Genomic DNA, 23,490 nt, shown 5'->3' with positions numbered 1-23,490 from the left:
TTGGAGGAGGCATGATGGCAAGGACCCACCTTCACCACCAGGGCCGCATAAGTCACATCAGCTCTCCAAGGTTGTGGCAGGGACCAGCCCACCAGAGGGTCTGCCTCGTCATTGTAAATAGGGGTATCCTTGAACTCAGGGAAGAGCTGCTGGACCTGCTCCACAACTGCCATCTCCTGCTCCAGGATGGCGATGGAGCTACCTGCACCCTGAGCCAGCACATACCTCACTCAGTACAGGCTCAGCTCAAAGGAGGCAGGGAGGGGTGGGAGCACCACACACCTTCTTGTGCAGGGAGATGTAATCCAGACGCACGCCCACCTCGCCAGTGAAGAAGTTGGTTCCATTGGCACAGTGACCCAGGAGGCTCCAGCACATTGGTGACCTTGGCAGGGGGTGGAAGGAATCCCCAGGACCACCCAACTTCAAAGTGGGGCTGGCAATGCGCAGCCCCTCAGAGCAGGCATCATAGTAATTCAGGAAGCCTAGGGCAGGAGGGTCTTGAGGGTCTGGGATTGTCCTGCTTCCCTCTCATACAGCCCACCCAACAGGGTCTGGAAAAACGCTGCCTACCTTGTGTGGTCATGGACACGTTGTCAAAGTCATGGTGGTCTGGTTCATTCCAAGTCTCAAAGTTCCACTTGGAAACGTGTGTCAGCCCATACCTACCTGCAGAGGGAGCTCTACTCTCAGGTTTGGGGATGGAGCCCACCTGGTATCTCCTAGGACCCATGAATTGTGTGTGTGTGTGGGGGGGGGGAGGGGTTCCACTTGAATGGGATTACCTGGCTTCAAGCAAGTACCCTACCCCACCCCTATCAGGTGAATCTCTCACCCATCAGGCATCTCAGGCTAGGGAATAGTGATGTCTTTGGCAGAGAAGACCACGAGGTGGCCTGGGTGATCAAGGAGGAGAACCTCCCGGGGACAACCCACTACAGTCCCCAGGATTTCCCCCTTCTATTCACCAATGTATCTCCTGGCCAAGAGAGAAACCAGGTCCTTCCATTCAAACACCTGCTGCTTGTCATCAAAGTCCGTGAAGTACCCAGAAGGACTGCCCATGAGCTCAAATCCTGAAACACACAAGAGTAGTTGTCCCATCATACCCAACTATTTCAGTTAGTGCTGAGATAGCACCACCCTCCAGGACAGAGAATGGCGGGTGGTGGGAGAACGCTGGGCCATTGCTCACCAGGGAGAAGCTGGTTCTCCATGAGAAGGTCCAAGAATGCATCCAAGTGGGTGAAGTTGTACATAAGTCCCTGCCCAGGTGACTTCCTGTGAGGGGGGGGGGAGGTCAGTCCTGGAGAGAGCAGCAGTATTTCTCCACACTCTGGTTTAAAACTAGGGCCACACTCAAGCATATGGGGGCCCCAAGTTCTCAGGGAGAGCCAGGATACCAGATGGGCTTTCTTTCCCTTTGGAAAAGACTAGCATTGTGAAAGTCTGACATGTTTGAGTATGTATGAGTATGTGTACATAGAACCCTACACTAAGCCTTAAAGACCCTGAAAACTTGGGGAAACTATGAAAGCTTCTATCACACTCATCATGGAATGTGAATGTGTGTGTCTGAAACCTTCAAGATATTCAAGTAGGGCTCTGGTCAGTCACCCCACTGAGGTGGAAAGACGTGAGACAGGTGACAAGCCATCTTAAAGACATCTGACAAAACAAAGCCACAACATTCTGAAAAGGTCCTGGTAGTGGCTAATTGAGGTGAAAGGGCATAAAGGAAGAGACGCCAGGATACTGTCAATTGCCAGATCTGAGGTGAGTTGTAGGGCAAGTGTTTGGATTTCAGGACACTGATGCTTGGAGCTCTGTCTCTGGCTTACAACTCCAGCAAAGGGGTGAAGAGCCACCCTGAAGGCTAAATCTGCAGCTGAGGTAACTTGAAGGCACCAGCCAACAGGTACGAAGAGTCGGTCTTGCCAGGGTCTGAGAGCTTGCTAAAGACAAGCAAGACAGCTCGTGGGTTTGTCTGGAGAGGGATGGTAGTCAGACTCTCCACTGTAGGTGATAGAACAACCTCTATAAGAAGCAGCAGCTCCTAGGCACATCAACCCCCTTACTGTACATGGTCACATTAGCTACTGCCCCCAAGTCTAGCCTGCCATCTGTGCTTTTGGATTGGAGCCTCTGCCTAGAGCTACAAACAGACCTGCTCAGCTCTTTCCTTTCCCATCCAATGGTCAAAACCAGTTGCAAATAAATAAAGCCTAATAAGCATTTGGATAAAGATTAAATCCTTGTTCCAAAGTCCCAGGCAGAAACTGTCATCAACTCCCTGTCTTCACAAACCAGGCAGAGAACACACTTCAAGGAAGCAGGCCTCAGCCAGGCGGTGGTGGTGCACGCCTTTAATCCAAGCACTCAGGAGGCCAGAGGCAGGCGGATTTCTGAGTTCGAGGCCAGCCTGGTCTACAAAGTGACTTCCAGGACAGCCAGGGCTATACAGAGAAACCCTGTCTCAAAAAAACCAAAAAACAAAAAAAAAAAAAAAAAAAACAAAAAAAAAACAAAAAAACAAAAAAACAAAAAAAGGAAGCAGGCCTCAGCAAAAGGGCTATGTTCTAGGCCCGTCTTTCAGATCAGAGATGTTCCAAGACTGGGACCCAGTATGGAGGTAGGTATCTGCTTGACACCCCCACCCACCTACCCCATACCTCCCGGGGCCTCCCATACCCAGGAAATCTAGGGAGCAGTCCTTTGTCCCTCTCTGCTGCCTTGAAGGGAGGGTGGTGGTGTTAGAGTCCTAAAGTGGGGAGGGGGCGCGTCATTGAGGCGAGGTGTAGGCAAGTCTGCCATCCCCTGCAGAGTGGCCTGAGCCATAGCCCAGCTGGGGCAGGCAATTCTCCGTACAGCCAGACTAGGCGCAGCCCCAGCAAAGAAGCACAAGGGCCCTTTCATAGCTGCCTTCAGCAACTCCCAAGCCTCCGAAGCTAGAGGCGGAGCGCGTGAGCTTAGAGGATGAGGCCACAGCGGCTGGTGAGTGCCTGGGTGAGCGCATGGAGGATTGGGGGGAGGGGAAGCCTGAGCGGGCGGGGAGGTAGCCGTGCACTCAGAACGCTTGGGAGGGCTGAGGCAGACAAGAAAACGCGGTCTACAGACGCCTGACTATGCGGGATGCCAAGCGGGATGGGGGTGGTGCGTGTAGTGCGGAAACGCTTGGTGTCTCTCGGGAGAACCTGCTGAAGCTCCAGGAAGGCACAGAAATTCTGGTCTGGTCCTAAAGCCTGTCCGCCCCACCATTTTCCACTGTTGGGCCGGGTATGATGTTTTCTTCCCAAATAAAGAATGCAGTATTTAAATGGTGGACTTAGAGATAAAAGAAAAAAAAAATCACCGAGCTTCATAGGACCAAACAGACGTATGGGCCTCATACCCCTGCCCTGTGTGTGCAGCAGCGAGGCAAGGTGAGCACACTGGGGTGGGGCAGTGAGCCTGATCATACCCATTGCAGCGCCACCCTGAGTGCACAGAGCTGTAGAGGGAAAAGTAAAGCAGGGGCAAACTATGGAAGACATGACTTCATCTGCATTTCCATTTGCTGTGGACACTAACCAGGAGAGGTCTGTCCAATCCCTCCCACCCAGGGTGGAAGAAAGGGGTGGGGCCATCCCTACACTGTTTTCTTTCTGCTTTGAAATGAAGGTGAATACTCCCACCATGTCCTACAGCCCAGCACCTCTGTGTTTACAGGGCATCATTCCACAACTTCAGCTCTGCCATTCTCAAAGATGTAGCAACAGTACATTCCTCAGAGGCCCTTATGTGGGTAACTGGGTAAGTTATCATTATATGACACCCCAGTAGTTATCCCCAGACCACTAGAGGAGCCTGTTATCTGACACAAGAGATGTTCTGACTAACTCTGCCACACCCACTGGGTAACTGCTCCTGTAAGCCACCATTACCAACTGCTGTGCAAACGGTGGCTTCAGAGCTTGTTGTAAGGGAAAGAGGAGGTCCAGCCCTACAAAGGTAGGACAGAACAAGTTAAAACCCTGGGGCCCTAAATAGGCTCTTCTAGGAACAGGAGGCCTTCTTGGAGAGACAGGACAGCATCCAGGTGGGGTGCCTGAGAGCAAAGGTGGAGGAGTACCTACACCATAGAGCATCCAGCCCAGTGTCAGTCAGGCTTTCCACTCTGGCCTCTCCACTCACATTCCATTCCCATCTCACCCACAAGTGGGGCTGGGATCAGGCCCATGGCTGGCAGGAACTGGACAAGACCTGTCAATGTCCCAAAGAAGTGTCCAACCTGTGAACTGGAAGGAACTCTGAATTCTTATTGTCCCCTGACCTGGAAGAATGAAGTCTCAGGGTCCCAGATGGTTCTGTAAGACAATTGTTGATCCTAAACCCATTCTTAAGACCTTTGGGGATAAGAGGAGTAAAACACAGCTTCACTTTGCGCAGCCCCAAAGCAAACTGCCCACTGTGCTGGGGCCTATGGAGACAGCAGACCAGACTAGCTGGCCTTCTAGCCATAATGAAAAGAACTACCTCCATCATGGGAGAGCACCCGGAATACAGGAGCCCACAGAAGACAGCAAGACCGTTACACAAAACTACTTACTCTTAAACACAATGTGAGAAACTCATTGCTCACTACAAGATGTGGATCTGAGGGTTCTGACCAGCCTTACAGAATTTAGGGGCACGCCTCAAGTCTGAGATCTCTGGTTACTTAAGCTAATGTTAAAGGGACATTTAGCTCTAAGCTATTCTTACAAGGCAAGTCTCATGTCCTGCAGAGGTACGTGGGGGCCAAGTACCTCACCAGGATTACAGGGGGTCAGTACTAAGGAGGGGAGGGAAGGAAGGGGGATGAAGCTGAGGGCAATCTAGAATCCCTGCTGCAAGGGAGGAACACACCTATTTTGATGCCGACAGGCTGTGCACAACACAGGTGTGTGTTCACTCACAAGTATGTACACATACAACAGTAGCCTTGCGCATGCACTGCCCTCGGGAACATGGAACAGGGCCTGAGCTTCAGCTTACTCCAGCCAGAACAGTCTCCATGATGGTGGAAAGAAGATAACCAGCATCTGGGGAGGCGGAGTCAGCTGTATTTGACCCCAGAATCTCATGATTTCACGCAGTTCCTCTGGGGCCTCACACTCAAGTAACCTGCCTCAGCCACTCCTGTCTCCACCTCCTCTTCCTCATAACAAGACAGAAGCGGCTGCACCTGGAGCACCCACCCCTCTGTAAAGGGGAGTTTATCTCATGCCCACATAACCGTAATTACTTGTGAGCCTCTGATTATAGTACAACTTGCTGGATTAGCTCACCGGATTAGCAGCTCAGGTAACATTCATTTGACTGGGAAAACCCATGACTCAGCTATCTTTTGGGTAAATAATTTAACAGTGAGCCCAGCGGAGTATTCTCCACAGATCAGCCTCAGAGGTGCCTGCCAACCAGCTCTCTGTCTGTTAAGCCAGAGTGATTGGAGGATCAGCCCACCAGCAAACTGCTGCCCCTGGATATTGCAAAGCCTTCAGAGCCGGCCAGGTGCCCCAGGTAAGAACTGTCCCTTGTACCCATACAACAGGACCCAGAAAAGGTGGCTTAATGGGCAGAAATAGGAACCTAGATTGCCATTTCTCTGGGGATTGTTCAGATACAAGGCAGGTGATACTTATAGTCCTTCCTCCACACATCTGAGCCCCTAGACACTTGGGGTGAGCCTCAGAGTGTTCAATGACCCTTATGTATCATTGTTTTTATAATGTTACTCAAGAGCTAGAATGCCTGCTAGACAACCACCCTACCAGGGAAGCTGCTATCCCAGTACCCAGGCCAAGCACAATTGGCTCCAACAGTCACCACCATGTCCTGGGTTGCAAGAGAACAGAGAGTGTTTGATTAATATTACAAACAAGCACTTTGGAACCTGTAAACAGGACCAAGGCCATCACGTGGTCAGCACAGCCTGAGAATTTTTCAGTACCACAGCAAGGTCAGAAGGGGCTAGGACAGCCAGGCCAAAGGTGGACATCTGTGAAGCAGTGTGCTTGTTCGGTGTACTTGAGCCTCTGAGAAGAGATTCAGCACTTGGCATAATGGGCACACTGGTTCCACAGCACACTAGTGCCTGGTGAGACACATTCTAAACTCATGAAGAAGGCTATCAGAGACCAAGGGCCCTAGCACACACAATATACAAGGTCTTCTGCCAACCTCCAGGTCCATGGTGTTCACAGGAGAACAGGTGATGGCTTGTGAGAACTCATGTAGAAGTTGGGTGTCTGGCAGAGACCCTTGCCAGACTGGGTGGGTGGGTGGGTGGGTGGGTGGGTGGGAAGAGGTTGGAGTTCAAGTTCAAGATGCATCTGCCTCTACTGTCATTGTGGCTTGGGCATATGTGGGCTGGTGGAGGCCTAGTCTAGCCCTTGTAGGTGATCTTCAGAATGCTTTAGACAGCAGACTTCACATAGGGGCTGAGTTAAGTAGACCACAGAGCACTGCTGGGGTTGAAGCTAGGTCAAATGTCTCCCTGAGGCATGCTGCTGCCATAAACACCTCTCACAATAAAACTAGCATCTTGGAGCTCAAGGCCTTATATTCACCCACACAGAAGTACAACCTCACGTCAGTAGGACAGGCTCTGATATCTGATGTCTGTGTTTGGGTGGACAAAAACTCACTGTGAAGCTGGCTCCTGGGCTCTGAGGGCCTAGACACCTAACCATGCCCATTCCCCCTTGCAGATAAGCCAAAGAGCCTGGTGTGACAGGATGGATGCTTCTCCTGAGCCCCAACAGAAGGGTGGGACACTGGTACTGGTCCGACGGCAGCCCCCTGTGTCCCAGGGCTTGCTGGAAACACTGAAGGCCAGGCTGAAGAAGAGCTGCACCTGCAGTATGCCATGTGCTCAGGCTCTGGTGCAGGGTCTGTTTCCTGCCATACACTGGCTGCCCCAGTACCGCCTTAAGGAATACCTAGCAGGTGATGTCATGTCAGGATTGGTCATTGGCATTATCCTGGTGCCACAGGCCATAGCCTACTCACTGCTGGCTGGGTTACAACCCATCTATAGCCTCTACACTTCCTTCTTTGCCAACCTGATCTACTTCCTCATGGGCACCTCCCGCCATGTTAATGTGGGCATCTTCAGCCTGCTGTGTCTCATGGTGGGTCAGGTGGTGGACAGAGAACTCCAGTTGGCTGGCTTTGACCCTTCCCAGGATTCTCTAGGGCCCAAGAACAATGACAGCACCCTCAACAACTCAGCTACAACACTGATCATTGGGCTACAGGACTGCAGACGGGACTGCTATGCCATTCGGGTTGCCACTGCCCTTACTCTGATGGCCGGGCTTTATCAGGTAAAGAGTTAGCTGCACAGCAAGTAGGCTGGCTGTCCCAGTTTCTTAGAGCACCTGAAGGTGCTTGCCACTCACTACCAGGAAAGCCTGGAAGCATGTAGAGAAAGTATCCCTAAGGCTCAGAGAGAAAATAGCACAGCAAAGGCAGAGGTGGAGCCCAGGCCTAGGTACCAGAGGGGCTGAAGGCACAGAGTGGAGGAATATGTAGGGCTGGCCTGGCCAGTGTGGTCTGCAACCCCAATGTCCACCTTGGCTTACTGACCCAGGCAGGACCTGGGAGTAGAGATGCATTCATTCCCCTGGTCTCCCCACACCTTGCTCTTTTCTGTTGACCTTGTCTTCTCTGTTCCTTCTATTCTTCTATTCTGTGGCTGCCTGGGAGGGAGCTTAGTGGAAGGAGCTACACATAAGACACGGGGGAAGGGGCTGCCTCACGATGCCTACAACCCTAATTCTGAAACAAAACCAATTTCTGCATGTGTGAGAGCATGAGAAGTGAGCATGCACATGCAACATCTATAGAACAGAACATAGCTCGCCGCTGTTCTGGCCCATGATATATGTGGAAAACAGAAGGAGTCCATTCAGAGGGATAAGCAAGTGTAGATCCCTGTGACCCGCACCCCTCGGTCTATATTGATGGTGGTTCCTGGCTCATAACCTATCAAACTGACTGTACTTCATCTGCAGGTCCTCATGGGTATCCTCCGGCTGGGCTTCGTGTCTACCTATCTCTCACAACCACTGCTCGATGGCTTTGCTATGGGAGCTTCTGTGACCATCTTGACTTCTCAGGCAAAACACATGCTGGGTGTGCAGATCCCTCGGCACCAGGGCCTAGGCATGGTGGTCCACACATGGTTGAGCTTGCTGCAGAATGTGGGACAGGCCAACATATGTGATGTGGTCACCAGTGCCCTGTGCCTAGGAGTGCTGCTGGCAGCTAAGGAACTCTCAGATCGCTACCGACACCGTCTGAAGGTGCCAATACCCACAGAGTTATTTGTTATTGTGGTGGCCACAATTGTGTCCCATTTTGGACAGCTCCATACACGGTTTGACTCGAGGGTGGCTGGCAACATTCCCACTGGTTTTGTGGCCCCACAGGTACCAGACCCTAAGATAATGTGGCGTGTGGCCCTGGATGCCATGTCCCTGGCCCTCGTGGGCTCAGCCTTCTCCATCTCCTTGGCAGAAATGTTTGCCCGTAGTCATGGCTACTCTGTCAGTGCCAACCAAGAGCTGCTAGCTGTGGGCTGCTGCAATGTGCTGCCTGCCTTCTTCCACTGTTTTGCCACTAGTGCTGCTCTGTCCAAAACTCTGGTGAAGATAGCCACTGGCTGCCAGACCCAGTTGTCCAGTGTGGTCAGTGCCGCTGTGGTGTTGCTGGTGCTGCTGGTGCTGGCTCCACTGTTTCATGATCTGCAGCGATGTGTGCTAGCTTGTATCATTGTTGTCAGCCTGCGGGGGGCGCTGCGCAAGGTGAAGGATCTCCCACAACTTTGGCGGCTAAGCCCTGCCGATGCACTGGTCTGGGTGGCTACTGCAGCTACCTGTGTGCTAGTCAGCACCGAGGCTGGACTATTAGCTGGAGTGTTCTTCTCCCTGCTTAGCCTGGCAGGCCGTACACAGCGTCCACGGGCTGCCCTTCTTGCCCGAATTGGAGACTCCACCTTCTATGAGGATGCTGCTGAATTTGAGGGCCTCCTGCCCCCACCTGAGGTGCGAGTGTTCCGTTTCACAGGTCCACTTTACTACGCCAACAAGGACTTCTTCCTTCGGTCTCTCTACAGACTCACAGGGTTGGATGCAGGGCACTCAGCCACCAGGAAGGATCAGGGCCCGGAGGTAGGTGTCAGTAACAGGAGTCTTGTCGATGGCAAGGATCTGGGTTCAGTGAGCAGTGGGGCTGGGCTGGTGGTACCCCTGGCATTTGGTTTCCACACAGTGGTCATTGACTGTGCACCACTGCTGTTCCTGGATGTGGCTGGCATGGCCACATTGAAAGACCTCCGCAGAGACTACAGGGCCTTGGACATCACCCTGCTTCTGGCTTGCTGCAGTCCCTCGGTGAGAGACACGTTGAGAAAAGGGGGCTTCCTTGGGGAAGAACAGGGAGCTGAAAATGAGCTGCTATTCCCCAGTGTGCACAGTGCTGTGGAGGCTGCATGTGCCCGCCGTGAGGAGCTGCTGGCTGCTGACTCTGCCCTCTAGCAGGGCCCTCAAGAGCCCACACCTGTGTTCACAAGCCAGTGCTCTGTAGGAGTGGTGTGAATGATAAAGTCATTAGAGATATACCCTTGGACCACCTTTGCCCTGGAGAAGCCAGGGAACTCCAACTAAGGAAAGGAAAGTGCAGCACCCTTAATACATTCAAGGATTCCAAACCAAGGGTTCAGTGATCTAGACTCTCTACCTCTGAGTCCACTGCTGCCCCCTGGTGCCTGTTCAACCAGGGTAGCTGTACCCACACACATGATCCCTCAGCCCACACAGTGCCCAGTTTGATATACTATGTTGTCATCTTATCTGAAACAGAATCCTGCAAATTATATGACCTCCAAGATGCCAAAAGGACACTTTCCCATTCCCTGTACCACCAGGTACCAGATATGAGCTGGATATATGGCCAAGCCTCAAGGGTCTGAATTTCTGAAAGGCCTCCTCATGCCAGGTGCTCATCTTGACTGGACCCTTGCAAAGGCAGCCACCTGCTCCAGAGCCACAGTCCAGTGTCACTTTCTAAGGCAATGTGACTTATATAACCTCAACCTGACCTTGGGGCACAATGTCTCTATACAGCTTATACTGGTAACCACAATGTGGTATATGTATGGTACAAAGCCAGACACAGTAGACCCTAACCCCATTCAGTACTTCTAAAAAAAAACAAAAAACAAAACATCAGGAGGAAACCACCTGTGCTCCATCCAGGGTCTGCCTTTGGCATAGCCAAGCAGACATTCTCCTCTTCTGCCCAACAGGATGCTCTAACAGGAAGCACAGCCCCAGCCCTATGCCCTACCATGACCCCCCCCACCCCCGCGACCCCCACAGCCCAGCACTGTGTCCCACAGCTGGCCCCGACAAGGTCAGATCCACCACCTCAGCATCTCTGTAAAACAAGCTCTGACCAGCAACTCCCAGGGTACCCACTTCCGCATCACCCACCTGGCTGTGATGAGATCCAGCAGCCAGTGTATCCGGACCTGCTCAATGCCACTGTGAGGTACGGCACCTATGTAGGCAAGGTTCAGTTGCTGGTCCCAACTAAGGTCGTACTGGTCAGCCTGGTCGTGAGGCAGTGGGGGGCTAGGGACAGGACAAAGAAGTGAAGTGTTTGTCCTAAACAGGGGCCTGCAGCATACCCGATTTTGTACATGTATTACCTAACTGCCTAGACCCTTGTGGATGAATTATGTGTCTCCAGAGTGTACGATAAAATAGCCCATTCACCAGAATGTTCTACAGTCTTGCTTGGGGGCAGGGTGAGGGGAGCTCCCACAGGACACAGAACCGTATTCTAAATAGAGCATCTGCCTGCCATAAAAAATGGATTTGAGTATTTCTAGAAAAACTTGGGGCACACTCATAAACCGGGACAGGTCTTGATACTTTGGGAGACTCCTAGGCTCTGCCAAAGCACCAATCATGAACCTATAGCCTGAGTACTGCGCTCCTGATTCCTGGGGGCCACTTAGGGAGAGGCTCTGGCATTTGAGGGACCCACTAAGCTAGAAAACCCACGCCACAATCCAGAAACTGACTAGCTTGAGAAGGTGGGCCCTAAAGGGGTTTGCTCTTCGCTTCTGAGTGTCCAGGAGTGATGGGCAGAGAGCCCAAAGCTGTAATGGGGGGAACCCAGAGGATAGAGCAAGGGGCGCTCCTGGACTTGATAAGTGGTGGGCCTCACCAGAAGCCGGTGCTCCTCCAGAAGGGCAACAGAGGCCTCAGCGGGCGGGCTGCGTCCACACGCACCAGGTACGGTGACTCAGCCAGCGCCAAGGGCGCGGCCAAGAACGCAGCAAAAAACGTCAGCATAGCTGAGGAGGGACGCGGGGGTCGCATGGTTGGGATATCCAGGTGCCCCTAAACAGCAAGCTTTTTAGGCGGCGGTCGCAGTGTTCCGCCTCTGCGTAACGCCCCACGTGACCTCTCGCCAGGCCGGGACAAAAAGGAACCCAGTCACGCGCCGCCCCGTGCTGGCGAGTTCCGCTGCGTCCCAGGCGCTCCAAAAATGGAACCAACATTAGCAGTGCTTGGGTGTCTCAGAGCGGCCATTATTCTTGCGGCTGTCTCGGTCTCGCTGGAGGCCTGTAGGTGCTCTGAAAAACAAATCAGGCACTACTGAGTGTCGTGGGGTGAAAGTGGAGAAATGTATCAGAAGATGGCGCTGTGGGACTGCTCCAAGGATTAGATTTGGGGGAGAAAGTCAAGGTGCTTTGGCAGAGCTTTTCCGAAATGGGACTGCTCTCATTCTGGACGGATGAGACGTTCCGAAATCCAAGTGACTCCTTGTAGTGGGCAACCAAAATATCAGTCCTGAACATCTGTGAAAGGCAGGGTCAGTAGTGCAAATCTTTAAGATTTGAATTGTGCACACACAATGAGCAGGATATTAGCAACGATGGAACAGAATTAGCTGTCACTTTTGGTAGCACAAGCCTTTAACCTCTGCAGTTCCAAACAATCGAGTTTCACAACCCATGAAAAGCACCTTTCTCATGCAAATCTCTCCTGACACCAAGGAAGAAACCCTTCTCTAGTGTTCATAGTTCCTGAGGTCCTCAGGAAAGCTGGTAAAAGGAAGGTTTTTAGGTGGAGAAATGAAAACTATGCCACAACCTCGTGCAAGGATCAGAAAGTCAGGAGCCCATGTGATGCTTCTGTAGTGACTGAAATACAAAGTTTGGTGTCCATAGACAGCAACTAGATACTACCTGGTTGGGTGCTCTGTTCTGTATGAAGACTAATGTAGGCAGAGTCTCAATATGTTGTCCTCATTCACTTGGGACTTGCTGTATAGACCAGTCTAGCCTGAAACTCACAGACATCTTCCTGTCTCTGCCTCCTGAGCGCTGAAACTAAAGGCATGGGCTACCATGTCTAGTCCCATTGTCATTATTATTATTATTATTATTATTATTATTATGGATTTTTAGACAAGGTTTATCTGTGTAACTCTGGCTGTCCTAGAACTCAATCTGTAGACCAGGCTGACTTCACACTCAGAGCTCTCGCCACTGCTAGGTGCTGGAATTAAAGGCATGTGCCACCATACCTAGCTGCCTATATTCTATTTTATGTGTATTTGTGAATGCCTGAATGTATATATGTGTATCATGTGCCTGCCTGGTGCTCATGAAGACTAGAAGAGGGTATCAGATCCCCTGGAACTAGAGTTACAAGCGGTTGTGAGCCACTGTCTATGACCTGAATCTGGGTCTTTGTAACAACAGCAGGTTCTCTTAACCATTGAGACATTTTCAAGTTCTTGAAAATCTTCAAAAGTAAAATCATAAAAATGTTAAAGAAGGGCTGATGAGATGGCTCGGCGGTTAAGGGCACTGACTGCTCTTCCAGAGGTCCTGAGTTCAAATCCCAGCAACCACATGGTGGCTCACAACCATCAGTAATGAGATCTGACGCCCTCTTCTGGTGTGTCTGAAGACAGCTACAGTGTACTTAGAACAATAAATAAATCTTTTTTAAAAAATGTTAAAGAAAATGTAAAAACTATAATTTATATTGGAATGTTTTATGGTATGTAAATCATAAAGATGGCAGAACCTTAATGGATTAGATTAGCTACAAATTAGACTTATCTGAAGACAGAAATAAGGAACTGGAAGATAGATTTGGGGGACAATCCACAGTGACAGAAAAAAAAAAATAACAGAAACCACAGGACAGACATGAGACAAGGTCTAACAGTATAATTGAATTTGCAGCTGAAAATAAGAAGGGGAGTAGAGCAGAAATAGCATTTGAAGGGGCCACCGTGATAACCTTCTGAAAGTAAATTTTAAAAATTTGAGGCCAAGAACGTGGCTGAGTTAGTCAAGTGACCTGAATTTGAACCCTAGTGGAAAGGCTGGACGTGGTAGCAACACTAGTAACCCCAGCCCTGGGGAGAGGGAAACACGAGGCTCTCTGGGGACTTGCTGGCTAGCTAGTCTAGCAGAATCTCAGAGCTCTGGGTTTACTAAAAGAAAGACCTTGTCTCAAAAAGCAGGTGGATCTTGCGAGGGAGCAGACATGAACACCTGCTGCCAAGCCTAGTGACGTGAGTTCAATCTCTGGAATCTACATGGTAGAAGGAGAGAACTGACTCTTTCCTGTAAGTTGTCCTCTGACCCCTAGATGCTTGCTATGGTACTCAAGCACTCCTACACATCCATAACAAATAAACAAAATATTAAAGAACTCAAAGATGGAGGGCAATTGAAGAAGACACCCAATGTTGATCTCATCTCCATGAACACACACACACACACACACACACACACACACAAGCACGCAATCAAGCTCTCCGATATTTTTAAAAATCACTGTATGGACTGGAGAGACATCTCATCAGTTATGAGCACTGACTGCTTTTCCAGCGGTTCAAAGCCCAGCATTCGCACAGTGGCCCACAACTATTTGTAACTACAGTTCCAGGGGACCCAACACCTTCTTCTGGCCTCCACAGACACTGCACACATGTGGTGTACAGACATACATAGAGGCAAAATAAACATTAAAAAATTAAAAAGTACTATAAATAGCCCATGGAGGTACATGTCTATAATCTTAGCACTCAGCAGCCTAAAGCAGAAGAATCATATTTTAAGACAGACTAGACTAAATAACAAGACCTTGTCTCAAAAAGTCATGAGCTGGGTATGGAGTCCAGTGGTACAGTTCTTGCCTAGTATGTGCAAGGCCATATGCAGACCCCCCAGCACTGAAAAAAAATTATTGGGAGCTATAAAGACCAAGAGGGAAAAGACAAAATGAAACAAGCAACAAAAAGATACTGGAAGCAATCAAACGGAAATGACCCATTGCTTTCAAAAAGCCGAACAATAAAACGAGCGCCAGCTTCAGCATTAGTACTGAACCTGAAGACTAAAAACAAACCTAAATCCTGAAAGCAAGCATCTTAGTGTGTTTTCTTTTGCTGAACAAAACAAAAGAGCAACTTGGGAAGAAAGGGTTTATTTGACTTACACTTCCCACTTAGTACATCCCTGAGTCAGGGCTGGAACTCAAGGCAGGAACATGGAAGCAGGAAGGAACTGAAGCAGAGGATGTGGTAGAAAGCTGCTTACTGGCTTGCTCCCCAAGATCACCTGCACAGGGATGCACCACCCACAACGGGTTGGACCCTCCCACATCAGTCACTAATCAAAAAAATGCCCTTAAAGGACAATTTGATGAAGGTATTTTCCCAACTGAGGATTCTTCTTCCCCCAAAGACCTTAGCTTGTGTCATGTTGACATAAATAAATAAATAAATAAATAGCATATAAGTAATTGGTAGCTTATTAAGTTTAACAAAAACAAAACAAAACAAAAAAACAGAAAAACAACAACAACAAAGACATTTCCAGGTGGGGGCTATGACCTATGCTTTGATTCTCAGACACTGAGGAGATTGAAGCCAAAGGAATTCTTAAGCTAGGAGTTTGAGGCCAGCCTGCATAACACAGTAGGAAATATATCTATATGTAATACATAAACACACAGATGTTTTTGAAAAGTAAAGGTTGAGTAGAAACATTTTAGAGAAATTGTGAGGGCAGCAGTTGCCACTCATTTTTCACTGTGGAAATATTACCTGCTGTTCTTCAAGCAGAAAGAGAGTGATCCTCAGTTGAATGCAGAGGAAACAGAAAGAATGAAAATAAGGGGTATAAAAGCTGCATAAATCTAATGTATTGTGACTGCAGAAAGCAATGATGGTAGAAATGGCTTATAGGGGCATAAAGACAAATAGGGGCATAAAGACAAATGTATCTAAACTGCATGTTAATAGCAACACATTTATGTTATGTTAAACTGCATGTTAATAGCAACACAGTCACTAAAGGTAGTTAGCAGGGTTAACTCCACTGTTGTATGTGATGAAGGGGATTTGCAGGTATAATTGCATTAGAATCTTAAGATGTGAGATTATCCTAGATTATCCAGTGAATCTCAGATGCAACAGTGTGCTTACACGAGGAGGCAGCAGAAGGGAAACACAGGAAAGGGGGCTATAGTGGACTCAAAAAAATCGTACCCAAGGTGTCACCTGCCCTAGATCCCAGACTGCTTGGTGAGTCCCTTATCATTCACGAAGTAGAAAGCAATGGAGGCTGGGAGACTGCTGGCAGCATTCTGACCAGAATCTGCAGGGATGTTCAAAGAGGAACCGATGACATCCATCTCCTAGCCCAGATGTTCCCAGTACAAGAAATAAATTCCAAGACACACGACTTTGTGTCTGAAGACGCATGGGTTATATAGAATGCTGTACCTGCTCCTGAGTAAGAAAGGCTCTTCCCTGAAAAGGTGTGATCACAAACGGACTCTATGGGAAGCCCAGAGAGCTGGATGTCCTCTCAAGGCTGAGGTAGGCTGTTCTGAGCATTGTTAAAATTACACCAAAAGGATCAGGAACCAGCTCCTGGAGGAGCACCCACTAGCAGTGGTCGGTGTTCACACTGACATTTTTAATATGTGAGGTTGGAGTATGGAGCCCTGACAGCTGGAACTACAGCACTCAACTCACTTTTTGTCATCTTAAGCCTGAGGTAAGCAGCCTGCCTGCCTTGCTGGTACTGCTGAGCTTTCTTAGACTTACCAGCATTTGAATAAAAACACAGAGACTTATTATTTTTTAAAGCTTAGGCATTATAGCAAGACTATGCCCTGGTAGCTCTAATTTAATTAATCCATTTATTATAGTCCATGTCTACCACATGGCCACTTATGCCCCACCCCCCGTACTGATACTTAGGACCTCCTCCATGCCACACTGCCACAACCCCCCTTCTCCAGATTATTCTCCCAGAGACCCTCTCTCAGCCTGGAAGTTTCTCCCTCAATTCCCGTTTTAGCTATTGGCTGTCATATCTTTATTAAGCCAATCAAAAGGCTAGGGAGGAAGAATGTTTACAAAATATGATACTGCTGATGAGCCTTAAAAATAACAATACCAGGGGCTGGAGAGATGGCTCAGCAGTTAAGAGCACTTACTGCTCTTCCAAAGGTCGTGAGTTTAATTCCCAGCAACCACATGGTGGCTCACAGTCATCTGTAATGGGATCCAATGCCCTCTTCTGCTGTGTCTGAAGACAGCAACAGTGTACTCATATACATAGAATAAATACATAGAATCTTAAAAAAAAAAAAAAAACAATACCAAAGTCCCAAAGTTGGCTAGTGCTCAGCTCTCTGCTGGTACAGAAATCAATATTTGAATATACAAAGACAACCTTTACACGGTATACAAAAAGATTACAACAGCTGGTCCTTTCCAGTGGGCTCTGTCCTATACCACCTTCCCTGCTCATATTCTGTCATACAGAATCTCGAGTGCTCTCCCCCCCAAAAAAATGTTTAGTTTATACCTTTATTAGATGGTCGGCAGCCCAATTCCCAACAATTGTTCAGTCACAGCTGTGAATGGAAGTCCAAGGATTTAGCAGTTACTCAGTCTCACACAGCAAGCAGGCAAAGGAGCAAGAGCAAGAGCTAGACTCCCTTCTTCCAATGTCCTTATATTGTCTCCAGCAGAAGGTGTAGCCCAGATTAAAGGTGTGTCCCACCACACCTTTAATCCCAGATGAAAGGCGTAGCCCAGATTAAAGGTGTGTTCCTTAAACTCGGAGATTCAATCTTCTGGAATCCATAGCCACTATGGCTCAAGATCTTCAAACCAAGATCCAGATAAGGATCTCCAAGCCTCCAGATAAGGGTCACTGGTGAGCCTTCCAATTCCGGATTGTAGTTCATTCCAAATATTGTCAAGTTGACAACCAAGAATAGCCACTACAGATGGGCAATCTCTACTTTCTATATATCTTGCTTATATTATCTATATTTTCTCACTTTCTATGTGCTAGATTTGAGGCTTTGATCCTAGAAATATATACTCCTACCATGCCCAAATTGGCTAATTCCAGACAGAAAATGGAGTATCTCTGATATGAAGACCAACCACTTCAGAGCCCAGACTCACATAAAATGGGCATTCTTGTTCTAGAGCCCCAAGGAGGCGGACAGCAGAGCCTACCATGGAGCCCCAGTGAGTCGTGCAGGCCATCAATTCTATAGTTCCTGCCCTAACCACTTATCCCTTAGGAACCCCAGTCAAGGCTTAGGACACACAGCCCTGCTCTGTTCCAACCAAAACTAGGATTACCAGAGCCTGCTTGGCATGTCAGGCCTCTTTCCTAAGGAAGTGTAGCTTGTACATCCTTCCAGACAGCTGTCTGCATGGCTGCAGGCTACCTGACTAGAACCTGCCAGGACGTGAAAGTGGATGCTGGGCCAATGGCCAAGAGTTGGGAAAGCTGAAAAAGACCATGTGCCTTAGCATCTGGGAGAAGGTCAGTTTCTTAGCACCCTGAGCTGTTACGGGCATACACCACACTAGATATAGTCTGCAAAAAGACTAGCGAAGAGGAACAGAGGAACCCTAGAAAAACCACAGGTTCACAATGGCATCACTCACTAAGAAGCTAAAGAATCACTTTCCATGTGTGTGCCTGGTGGCCATAAAGGCCAGAAGATAATCTTGAAACTGGAGTTATAGAAGGTTTTAAGCTGTTGGGAGGTGGTGGCGCACCTTTAATCCCAGCACTTGGGAGGCAGAGGCAGGAGGATTTCTGAGTTCGAGGCCAGCCTGGTCTACAAAGTGAGTTCCAGGAAGAAGAAGGAGGAGGAGGAGGAGGAGGAGGAGGAGGAGGAGGAGGAGGAGGAGGAGGAGGAGGAGATGATGGAGGAGTGATTGGGAATCAAATCTGGATCTTTTGTAACAGAGCGAAACCCAAAAGTAGCTTATTCTACAGTTGAGCTGTTATTTCCTTATTAGTGATAAGAGGGGAAGTATTGCAAGATATTTAATCAAACTGTAAACCCTGAGACTGTGTTATTTACTGAACAAATCTTTTTTTAGTTATGATGTGGCTTAGCCCTTAGCACACATCTTTAATTCCAAACAATGAAGGTAAAGTTAGTTTATAGAAGGAAGCACCCATGTTTGAAAATGATGTCTGATTAAATGGCAAAGTGGTAAATCAGAGAATGATTTGACAGAATAGGACTGCCCACATCTCACAAGAAGAGAGAGGAAAGGAAAGCTATTTAAGAGAGAGCAGGAGAGAGGGGAGAGGAAGAGAGGAAGAGGGGAAGAGCAAGCAAGCAAGCAAACAATTTTACTGGGAGAGTTTTACAGAGAGAACAATTTAGGCATAGGTAAAGACAGAATGAGCCAGAGAATGAGAAGGAGTTAGAAGAGTAGAATAGATTGCTGGAGTTAGTTTGAGGTCAAGCAGGGCAAAAAGTCAGAGGCCGAGAGAGAAGCCATACTGAATCAGTCAGCTTGGAGAGGAATTTGAGCCAGATCAGCAGAGTTGAGCAGCCAGCAAGAGTTCATGAAGCATAAGAAAGGGTGAGCTTATTTGACAGTAAGTCTCAGAGACAAAAAACATTCTAGACCTAGTTTAGATTGTACTAGAAACTTCCAGGACTTGTTAAGAAGACTACTAAGGAAACTGAAGAGATGGCTCAGAGATTAAGAGCATTTGTTTTTTTGTAGAAGACCCTAGATCTATTTCTAGTACCTTCATGGCAGCTCAAAAACATCTGTAACTCCAGTTCCAGGAAATCCAGTTTTCTATTCTGACCTCCTCTGACACCAGGCACAGACAAAATGTAAGCAAATCAATCATACTGATAAAATAAAATAAATATATATTTTTTTAAAAGACAGAGCCTCTCTACATAGCCTCAGTTATCCTAGAACTCACTAGATAGACCAGGATGTCCTCATACACACAGAGCTCTCTCGTCGCTGTTTCCTTCCCTTGATGCACTCTGTGGCTACTGGGAATAGGCTAGAGGCCAGGAACTTTTTGGATCACCATTCCAGTAGTGTTTCCCCAACTCCAAAACAGAGTCGGCCTATAGAAGCAGGGCCCTTGAGGGCTGCTGACAATAGAGGCAGAATGACTCCTAGGTCCAAAGTCATAGGCATTGTCTGGACAACACAAAGCTATGGTTACTGTGGATGGCCTTCCCTTGCATGCAGGTACTCAAAGACCTGGGAACACAGTGGGAGAAAGTTTTGCCATGGTGTGTGTGAGGGTGTGTGTGTGTGTGTGTGTGCGCGCGCGCGCGCGCGCGTAGAATTAGGGGTTAAAGGAGCTTGTGGAAGTCCCACTGAATGTTTCCATATAGCTTCTCCTATGCTTATACGAGCAAAGGCCTCATATATCTAGTATCCTGTGTGGAGAATCTGGCGCTGGAGGTCAGAACAAATCCTCTTGGGCCACCATGCCCCTCTGTCTAGTCCAGAGGCCCCGCCTTTGGCAGGACGGCACCGCCCCTCAGGAGGCCCTCTCCAGTCTGGCCCCGCCCACGTGAGCCTGCGCGTTAGGTAGCGCAGTCGGAAGCCGGGAGCGGGCTCTGCCGAGGGCCCTCTCTACACCGCGGACCTGGCTTTATCGTGCGCTTGGAGCTGGGGCGCTCGGGTTGTGGATGGCGGCGGCAGCCGAGCCCGGTGCCCGGACCTGGCCGGGCAGTGGTTCCCCACGTCTTGGCAGCCCGGCCGGCAGTCCAGTGCTGGGCATCTCGGGCCGCACACGCCCGGGGTCAGGGCCGGAGCGGACTAGCAGAGCTATTGGCTCCGCAGCACCTGGCCACAGCTTTCGCAAGGTGACACTCACCAAGCCTACCTTCTGCCACCTCTGCTCGGACTTCATCTGGGGACTGGCTGGCTTCCTGTGCGATGGTGAGAGTCCACCCCGCGTCCTAAGGCCGCTCCCAGGAGCCGATGCCCTCCTTCCCGGGACACTGCCCTGACCTTTGAGACCTGTCCCTCTTGGCAGTGGGTGGGCACAGAGACAGACTCTGGTTTGAGTAGGACTTTCCTATGGAGGTGACACCCTGCTTTTAAGGTCAGGAAGGAGGGGTACCCTGGGTCTGGCCTCTCTTGACCTGAGATCTCAGGATTTCCTAGTGGGAGGTGGAGACCGAGTCGCCATAGTGCAGTGCTGTTGTTGTAATGCAAAGGCGCTGTAAGAGGCAAGGTGTGTGCTGAGGCAGTTGTTGGGCCTGGGCATAGAGATATGAAGGTAAGACTGAGACTTGGGGCAATGGGGCTCCCACTAGTGACCCGTGTCAGTGACTGGGGCAGCAGGAGTGGCTGGCTGTGGGTCCTGGGCATTCTTGTCCCGAGTGCATGCTGATGCACAGAGGGATTTAATGCTGCTCTGTTCAGGCTCAACTGCTTGGAGAGCTAGGCCCAGCCTTCTTTACAGTTGTGGCATGTCCCAGCACAGCTCCCACCCAGCTGCCAAGCCGGCTGGGCAGGACAGAGGATGGCACCTCTTTCTCAGCTCTCCAGGTAATTCCATGACTGCCCCTCTTTTTATTCTTACTCTTGTGAAGAGGCAGCTTCACAAGAAGCTGAGACCCAAATCTGTGGGGGACATCTGGGCCTTTGACAGTGTCACCTGACCAGGGTCCGAAGGTGGGAGCAATGAACCTGCCCTATTTGGGGAACACTAGTGTGCTCTGGGCAGGATCACTGAGGCCATAGCTCCTCACAGAGGCGTGTCTTCTGCTAGTGAGGATGGCAAGGTTGTCATGGGATCTCAGGGCTAGTAGTGACATAGGAGTGGTCACCTGTTTTTCTCTGTCCTATCTGCCCTCTTAAAATATCAGAGTCCCACTGAGATGGAGGCTGTGAGGTATACACTGACTTAGCTGCATATCTGAAGCTATGCCCCAGGCCGTACAAAGGTGGCCTAGGCAGGATGGTCCTCTGACTCACTTTATGGCTGAAAGTCATAGAAGGCATAGTTTGAAGTCTAAGTCTATTCTGGGAAGGTAAAGGTAGTGGAGGCAAACCCACAGATAGGAGGCTAGACCTAGGATCTCTGCAGAACTGAGAGATAATGAAAGTAGGATTTGAATCCAAGGAACCCCTCACAGATTTGACCCCTGAGCCTAGGTCTGTGGAATCAGGAAACCTAAGCAAACTCCTCATGTATAGCAGCCCAAGGTTCTGTTACCCAGAAGAGGGTGCAGAGCCCCTTCTAAGCAGCGTTGTTGTAGCTGTCCTCACAAGGGTATGGGCAGGAGCCTTCCACCTGCAGGAACATAAGACGGTCTCAGCCTACAGGGAAGGCAGCTGGCAAGACCTTTTGAGGTGGAGAAAATTGAGAGCCTGGGAAGATTCCTGTTAGGTCATTACTTAGTCATCCGCTTTTCTCCTAGCATCCTTCAAGCAGAGCATCCCATGGAAAACTTTTGTCTCTTTCTAAGAATGAGGTGTCTGGGGTCTCAGCAGGAGGGAAGCAGCAGCTGGGGCCCTCTGGATAGGCTCTGGCTTCTCAGGCTGACTTAGTAGCCATGTCCCTTCATTTCTACAGCCTCTCATCAGTATCCCACCTGTGGAGCCCAGCCCAGGCCCCTCACTCCCTTGTCCTGCCCTGCCTCTGATATGTCACACAGCTTTCTGTCCCCTCTTGTACATCTCCAAGTTTGTTTCACTGCTGAAGCTCTGCTGTGCTGAGGTCTGGAAACAAGCCCCCCTCCCCAACCAGGTGTGTTTTGTTTATGTGCACCCTGTCTTTGGGGACTCAGCTCTCTGCTCTGTTGGCCCCAGAGACAAGGGAACTGAGGCAGTGTGAGGGGATTGGGCCACTCCCAAGACAGCAGAACACACTCATCTTCCACCATGGTTCTAATATGGCATCCAGCTCCTGAGGATGGTGTTACTGCCTAGGATCACAGGATGAAACAGGGATGGGTACCATGCTCACTGGCTCAGCTCAAGAACTTCCCCCAGTCAGCTCTGGCTGAGTGACCTCTTTATGATGGACTCTTAGCCCTGTTATGGTGTTTAGCAAGGTGGACTGATTGGCACATCTCTTCCCTGCAGTCTGCAACTTCATGTCCCATGAGAAGTGCCTGAAGCAGGTGAAGACCCCGTGCACAAGCATTGCACCAAGCCTCGTCCGGGTGAGTGTGGGGGCAGTACATATGGCTTTCATGGGGTTAAGGGCTGACCTCTGGCTGTCCTTTGCATTATTCAGTTTAGCCACCTCATGGTTAGGGAGCAAAGGGCAGAATTCTGCTCACAATCAAAAAGGAAGGAGCCATTGATGAGCTGAGCACCTTGAGTGGATTTCTAGAGACTGAGAAAAGTCAGTGTCCAAGGGCACATTCTTGTCTATGGAACACTCGGAATGAGGAAGCCAGAGGAACACAGATCAGAGGTTCAAGGTTAGGAAGAGGATGTAGCTGCAAAAGGGCAAATGAGGAGTCCTGGAGTCTGGGTACTATGCTTGGACTGCATGCACTCTCAGTGTTCTGGCTATGACACTGACTAGTTGTGTAAGTTATTAACACTGGAAAATATGTAAAGAGCACAGGGGAATCTCTGGATTGCCTCTGACAGATGCACATAATCCTCTAGAGGTTGTAACATAACAGGTTTATGTAAAAAGCCTCCGAGCCTTGGAGTTGGAGCATGTTTGGGCCATTGACCTTCCTCCACGGGGCTCTGGAGAGAGCAGTGAGGCTCCTAGCAGGTAGAGGGACTTCCTTTCTGTGAGTAATGATAGCAGTGAGAGCAGCATAGCCAGACCCAGCTCAAACAGGTGAGCATGGTGGCCTCACTTCCCATCTGCTGCATCCACAAATGATCGCTGATAGCTGAGCTGCTCTGAACTTGTACTTGCCTGCACTAGTCGGTGGGCCCTGCCTCCCAGCAGGTGGAGGAGAGGAGACGAGTAAGTGGGGGTGAGGGGATGAGGCACCACAGTGAGCAGAAGTTGAAGCTGATGGATGACAAGTGTTCTGAATACTGTCAGCTTTCCCTTTAATGTTGCTGCTTGGTGGATACTTGATTACTAGGTGTGAGTACAAAGGGATC

General features: G+C 49.5%; 3 protein-coding genes across 23 annotated transcripts in view; 2 read left to right on the top strand and 1 right to left on the bottom strand.

Annotated features, from left to right (window-relative positions):
- Idua (iduronidase, alpha-L) overlaps positions 1 to 20,449 on the bottom strand; it is a 25,116-nt gene extending 4,667 nt beyond the window's left edge. The window contains exons 1-8 of one of the 3 annotated variants that reach the window (NM_008325.4): positions 20,282 to 20,449; positions 11,263 to 11,674; positions 10,521 to 10,661; positions 1,196 to 1,281; positions 969 to 1,076; positions 574 to 669; positions 283 to 485; positions 30 to 209 (exon numbers count right to left, since the gene is read on the bottom strand). In NM_008325.4, the coding sequence (NP_032351.2) occupies positions 30 to 209; positions 283 to 485; positions 574 to 669; positions 969 to 1,076; positions 1,196 to 1,281; positions 10,521 to 10,661; positions 11,263 to 11,417 (969 nt within the window). In that variant the 5' untranslated portion in view covers positions 11,418 to 11,674; positions 20,282 to 20,449. Of the gene's footprint in view, positions 1 to 29; positions 210 to 282; positions 486 to 573; positions 670 to 968; positions 1,077 to 1,195; positions 1,282 to 10,520; positions 10,753 to 11,262; positions 11,675 to 20,281 lie in introns of those variants that run through there. The other 2 variants (NM_172997.1, XM_006534797.4) reach the window with 2 other exon arrangements.
- Slc26a1 (solute carrier family 26 (sulfate transporter), member 1) lies at positions 2,400 to 10,902 on the top strand. Of its 9 annotated transcripts, XM_017320856.2 has the most exons (8): positions 2,400 to 2,632; positions 2,824 to 2,994; positions 3,470 to 3,578; positions 3,709 to 3,792; positions 5,118 to 5,325; positions 5,415 to 5,541; positions 6,732 to 7,349; positions 8,040 to 10,810. In XM_017320856.2, the coding sequence occupies exons 7-8, from the start codon at positions 6,759 to 6,761 to the stop codon at positions 9,561 to 9,563; spliced, it is 2,115 nt and encodes a 704-aa protein (XP_017176345.1). In that variant the 5' UTR covers positions 2,400 to 2,632; positions 2,824 to 2,994; positions 3,470 to 3,578; positions 3,709 to 3,792; positions 5,118 to 5,325; positions 5,415 to 5,541; positions 6,732 to 6,758; the 3' UTR covers positions 9,564 to 10,810. The 9 variants fall into 9 exon arrangements, with proteins under 9 accessions (XP_017176345.1, XP_030110272.1, XP_017176344.1 ...); XM_030254412.1 differs by lacking the exon at positions 5,118 to 5,325 and having other exon boundaries at positions 5,389 to 5,541; XM_017320855.2 differs by lacking the exon at positions 3,470 to 3,578 and having other exon boundaries at positions 2,543 to 2,632.
- Positions 19,950 to 23,490, top strand: part of Dgkq (diacylglycerol kinase, theta) — a 13,787-nt gene continuing 10,246 nt past the window's right edge. For 8 of the 11 annotated variants that reach the window (XR_001784590.2, XR_001784589.2, XR_001784588.2 and 5 more), the window contains exons 1-2: positions 19,955 to 20,337; positions 22,495 to 22,574. Coding sequence is in view for 4 of the 11 variants with exons in the window: in XM_011249392.2 (XP_011247694.1) it covers positions 20,085 to 20,337; positions 22,495 to 22,574 (333 nt within the window). In the remaining 7 variants the exon portion in view is untranslated. Of the gene's footprint in view, positions 20,338 to 22,494; positions 22,575 to 23,490 lie in introns of all 11 variants that reach the window. The other 3 variants (NM_001357029.1, NM_199011.2, XM_030254055.1) reach the window with 2 other exon arrangements.

This window comes from Mus musculus, chromosome 5 (genome assembly GCF_000001635.26).
Source record: "Mus musculus strain C57BL/6J chromosome 5, GRCm38.p6 C57BL/6J".
NCBI lineage: Eukaryota > Metazoa > Chordata > Mammalia > Rodentia > Muridae > Mus > Mus musculus.
Note: the sequence above shows the minus strand (reverse complement) of the source record. Positions and strands in the feature narration are given on the sequence as shown.

What these genes read in the sequence shown, in the direction of transcription:
- Slc26a1 (NM_001310691.1), top strand. Translation starts at nt 6,212, where the DNA reads ATGGTGTTCACAGGAGAACAG. An exon ending in TGGTGTTCACAGGAGAACAG is followed by an intron (nt 6,233 to 6,731) that starts GTGATGGCTTGT and finishes TCCCCCTTGCAG; the next exon opens with ATAAGCCAAAGAGCCTGGTG. An exon ending in TGATGGCCGGGCTTTATCAG is followed by an intron (nt 7,350 to 8,039) that starts GTAAAGAGTTAG and finishes CTTCATCTGCAG; the next exon opens with GTCCTCATGGGTATCCTCCG.